This window comes from Geospiza fortis, unplaced genomic scaffold (genome assembly GCF_000277835.1).
Source record: "Geospiza fortis unplaced genomic scaffold, GeoFor_1.0 scaffold94, whole genome shotgun sequence".
Classification (NCBI taxonomy): Eukaryota; Metazoa; Chordata; class Aves; order Passeriformes; family Thraupidae; genus Geospiza; species Geospiza fortis.
The window spans coordinates 587,219-591,213 of record NW_005054394.1 but is presented as its reverse complement, the minus strand read 5'-3'; the positions used below and the strand labels follow the sequence as shown (position 1 = coordinate 591,213).

Sequence of the window (3,995 nt, the reverse complement as noted above, 5' to 3'; positions counted from 1 at the left end):
ATCTTTTATCTTTTTATGGAATAACAGACATAAATTCTCCCTATGCATAGGCCTTGCTCATATTTTGTAAGATTGATTCTGTCAGGTGCAGAACATCCAGCAGCACTTTGCACACTTGAGCCGTGGTAATCCAGACAAATCCTATCTCCTTAGTCTCCTGCCACAATATTACTGTCAAATATTTGTCACTGTAGCAATCCTTGTTCTCATTGTGCTATGTCTGCAATTTTCATCTGAAAAATATAATGTACTGGTAATGGTGGCCTGTAGCAGTCTCTATGGACACAAGTAGGGCTCTCTGGAGGAACTGAATCAGCATTTTACTTCTTCACCCCCACTTTAGAGCATATCCCTGTAACTTTATAGGTTAGGACTTTAACCCCTTGCCATTGGTCCAAATCTCAATCTTCTTAAAACTTATAAAAGGGGCACATTTTAGCTTACTTGTTGGAACAAGTGCTGATCGGACTCTTCGCATCAATAAAGAACATCTCTGCGGAACTTCCGTCGCTTCTTCTCTCTCTCTCTCGTCCACTGTGCTTCTCAGCCTGGGCTAATTGCACCAAGCAGGCAGCTGAAATCCTGAGCTGAATATCACTAAGAGCTGACAATCACTTATGCTTGCTGGCAATAGCCCTGAGGCCACGCCGAGCTACGCCGGGCACTCGGGCGTTCTGTTCTCCAGAAGAACAGGGCTCCTGAGGCTAGCGGAGGCCACACAGAGGCCTTATTAATATCGGCCTTTCCATTCTACTCTGTATCTAGTGCCAGTTCAGGTTCTAGCCTTGGCATGAAGCAGATTTCTGGTAAAACACCTTAAAATTACTGCAGTTATTGTATTTGTGTCCATAATTATTTCTCTCAAGTCTGTTATTTGGGCAGAGTACAAGTATCTGAGTTCTGTTGGCTCTGATTCTGTGTTGTCCTGGTTGAGATGAGTTTCCTATAAACACTAAGTCTTTCCCCAATTCCTTCATATGTTTTGTCTCCTCTAATTCTTCCCTTAATTTTCTTTTCATTTTTAGCTTTTTTTATTATCTTTCTGGTATGCACAAGCTACCTGTTAGTGAATATGATAAAAATTCCTTCTTATTTCACCTTTGCCTCTGCAGGTTCAACACCATTTAATGATGAGCATAGACACAGCCTCTCAAGACATATTTTTCCAAGGTATTAAAGAAAGTTACATTTGCTTAATTTTATTTTTGTTTTGGCATAGATTTTGTAAAAGTCCTTTTGGGCCACTGAGAAATGTAGTGCTGATAATAATTTAATTACTGCCCTAAATGGAAGTTCAGAAGTACTGCTGTGGAGGTTGGAAACACTGGCTTTGCAATTACAGGGTTTTGAAGTATCTCTCTTCCATCTGCTTTTCCCTACACTGAAATTATGGTATCTCTCTGTGACATGCCATATGGGGTAGTTAAACCTCTTACTGAAACACAGGTCAGACACTAAATCAATCTGGTGTCTTCCTTTCTTTCCATGATGTCACTACATGGTAGTTTGGAACTCATAGGTGTTAAGGGGAAAGGTATAACCATAAATTAAATTTTAGTCAAACTAAGTACAATGTCTACAACTTTTAGATCCTTTCACCTCTGTCACTACTCCCTTCTATTTTAAACACCAGAAAGTATATTTTCTGTGCTGTATTTAATTCCAAAATCAATTGTGTTTCCAAAATCAAGTGCTGGATGGAGCTATCACAATGTGTGGGCTTTATCCTATTTTCCAGCTGCATGGCATTCTAGGATTTGTGAGAATTAAAAGTCTTGTATCCTTAAATCTTCACCAAGTATGGCTAGTTTATAAAAAAGCAAGCAAATCCTGCCTGGCTCGGGGGGACCCAGATTGTGCCATGTAGAGGAACTCAGAGAAGCCAAATACTGGAATGCCTCTGATGGCTCCAGGTTGGTGTAGGTCCAGCAGGACTCCTTGGCCAAGAGCACTGCCACAGAAATACACTGAGCACTTCTGAGCTCAATCTGGCTCCATGTAGAAGGGGTTAACAGCGAGCCTGTTAGCTAAAAGAGCAAGAAGAAGCTGAAAAGTAAGAAGAAGCTGATAAAGAGCTTTCTCCAAAGCTGTAACCAAAGAGACCAAGAGAAGAAAGATAAGAGAACTTTGCAGCTAAACAAAGTATTTTTAGAAAGTTAGTTAAAGTCACTATAACTTTTCACCAATAGTATTATGTTGACTTATTGTAACCAATAGTTAAAGTAAAAAACATAAACAATTAAAAAGTATATAAAAGTCAGCCATGTTTAATAATAAAGAGTTGCCAACTGAGACTGCTTGTAATCTCTACTTTGTGTCGTAACCACCTCGACAGCAACAGCTCCATGCTTCAGGAAATGCTCCCCTGGCATTTATCCCTCCTGTAATCTGAAGCTCTGGAACGTGTGATGCACACGCCAGCTGGCTGAAACCCCCAGTACAGAGTAATACCATTACATCCACGTATTTTAAATCTATGTCATTAGCAGTCCCCATCAGCTTGAAATGTAAATTCATTACTATTAAATCATGGGTTTGCCCTGTCCAGACCTTCTTTAAATTAGAGGCTTTCATTTCTCCTTTTCAGTTGTGCTTGTGCCTTTTTGGATGATGATCCTGCCTATGAGTGCTCCACAAACCCTCTGACAGGCTCTGTTCCTACACACCGCCGCAGCCCTCGACTGCTTTCCAATGGTTATTATGTTTTGACAGAAGACAGTTTTCTGTCTGATGAAGAGGGCAACATAACACTGACACCATCCCACACCAGTGTTACATATAAAGAGAATTTAGTTCGGTAAGTGAACTATGTGAAGATTTTACTCCATGTTGGCGATTGCCTCCACATCTCTGGCCTTATCTACAGGTGTATCTGGAGGTGTCTTTGTGTCTGTCTACATTTTGCTCAGCATAAGACCAGCATTACTTCTGTTTGGGAACATGTCAATTGCTTTAGAGAGTGCAGTGAATGAAATGACCTGATTTTCAGTCACATCTTACTACCTAAAAACTCTTTAGTGCAGAGTTGTTGCTATAATTGAAGTTATGTCCAATAAAGGAAAAGGAGAGAGTTACAGCTCATTTTGCCAATGGGGTGTTACTCTGATAAGGACTAAGAAAAAATGTATATGTATATAAATATCTTTGTCTAAAACACACACACACTTATATATGAAAAATAAAAAGATCTGGTCCTGGAATTCTTACTCAAGCAAAAACATCTCATGATTCAAAAGAACAACAATTTAGAAAGGTATGTAAAATGTAGTTCAAAAAAACTGGAATTCAATGGATTTAGACTACCCCAAATCAGATACAGCAGTGAAAATCACAGGTAGCACTCACAGTACTATCAGAGAGCAGTAGCTGTGGTATCATTTGGTACCACAGTAGCCAGTATCACAACAGCATGATCAGCCCTGCTGTTAATACATTCCCTGACACATTGTGGTGTGCAGCAGCCATTCCTGGTGACGTGCCCAGGGTCAAGAACAGGGCTGGGAGCAGCACCCAGAACTTGGTTCTTTCATGTCATTCCTGCAAGCTTTAGAGCTCTGTCCCTGCTCAACAAGAATAATTAACTCTATTCCTTGGCAACATCCTTTTTTTCTAGAGTATTCAGGCGAAGGAAGAAAATCCGTCGCTCTCTTGACAGCTTGTTCAATCTCAGTGCCTCCAGCTCATGGCTCAGCTCCACCATTCCCAGCAGGATGGATTTCTCCTATGTAGAGGATCCTTGGCCTGATGGATGCAGTAAACTAGAAGCCAGTCACAGTGATATTGGTAAGCCCTGATCAGGTACCTGCTAATCAAGGTACAACATTGCAGTCTGTGTTTAGTGTGAATTGGGTATTTCTTTCTGGAAGTTATGCAGGTGTTGTCTGCCAAGGTGTGCAGGTAAAGGATAGAATGAACTACAGAATTCTAAGGGATAAATAGAGCTCCTGACATTAAAACTGAGCATGAGTCTGCAAAGACCTCTGTGCCAAAAAGTC

The 3,995-nt window shown here is 40.6% G+C and overlaps 1 protein-coding gene across 1 annotated transcript in view; it reads left to right on the top strand.

The window, feature by feature from the left end:
* The window catches only part of TMEM71 (transmembrane protein 71), a 9,484-nt gene that overhangs the window by 2,435 nt on the left and 3,054 nt on the right, over positions 1–3,995 (top strand). Inside the window, exons 2-4 of the mRNA XM_031060886.1 lie at positions 1,113–1,170; positions 2,588–2,797; positions 3,614–3,783. Coding sequence (XP_030916746.1) covers positions 1,113–1,170; positions 2,588–2,797; positions 3,614–3,783 — 438 coding nt within the window. The remainder of the gene's footprint in view (positions 1–1,112; positions 1,171–2,587; positions 2,798–3,613; positions 3,784–3,995) is intronic.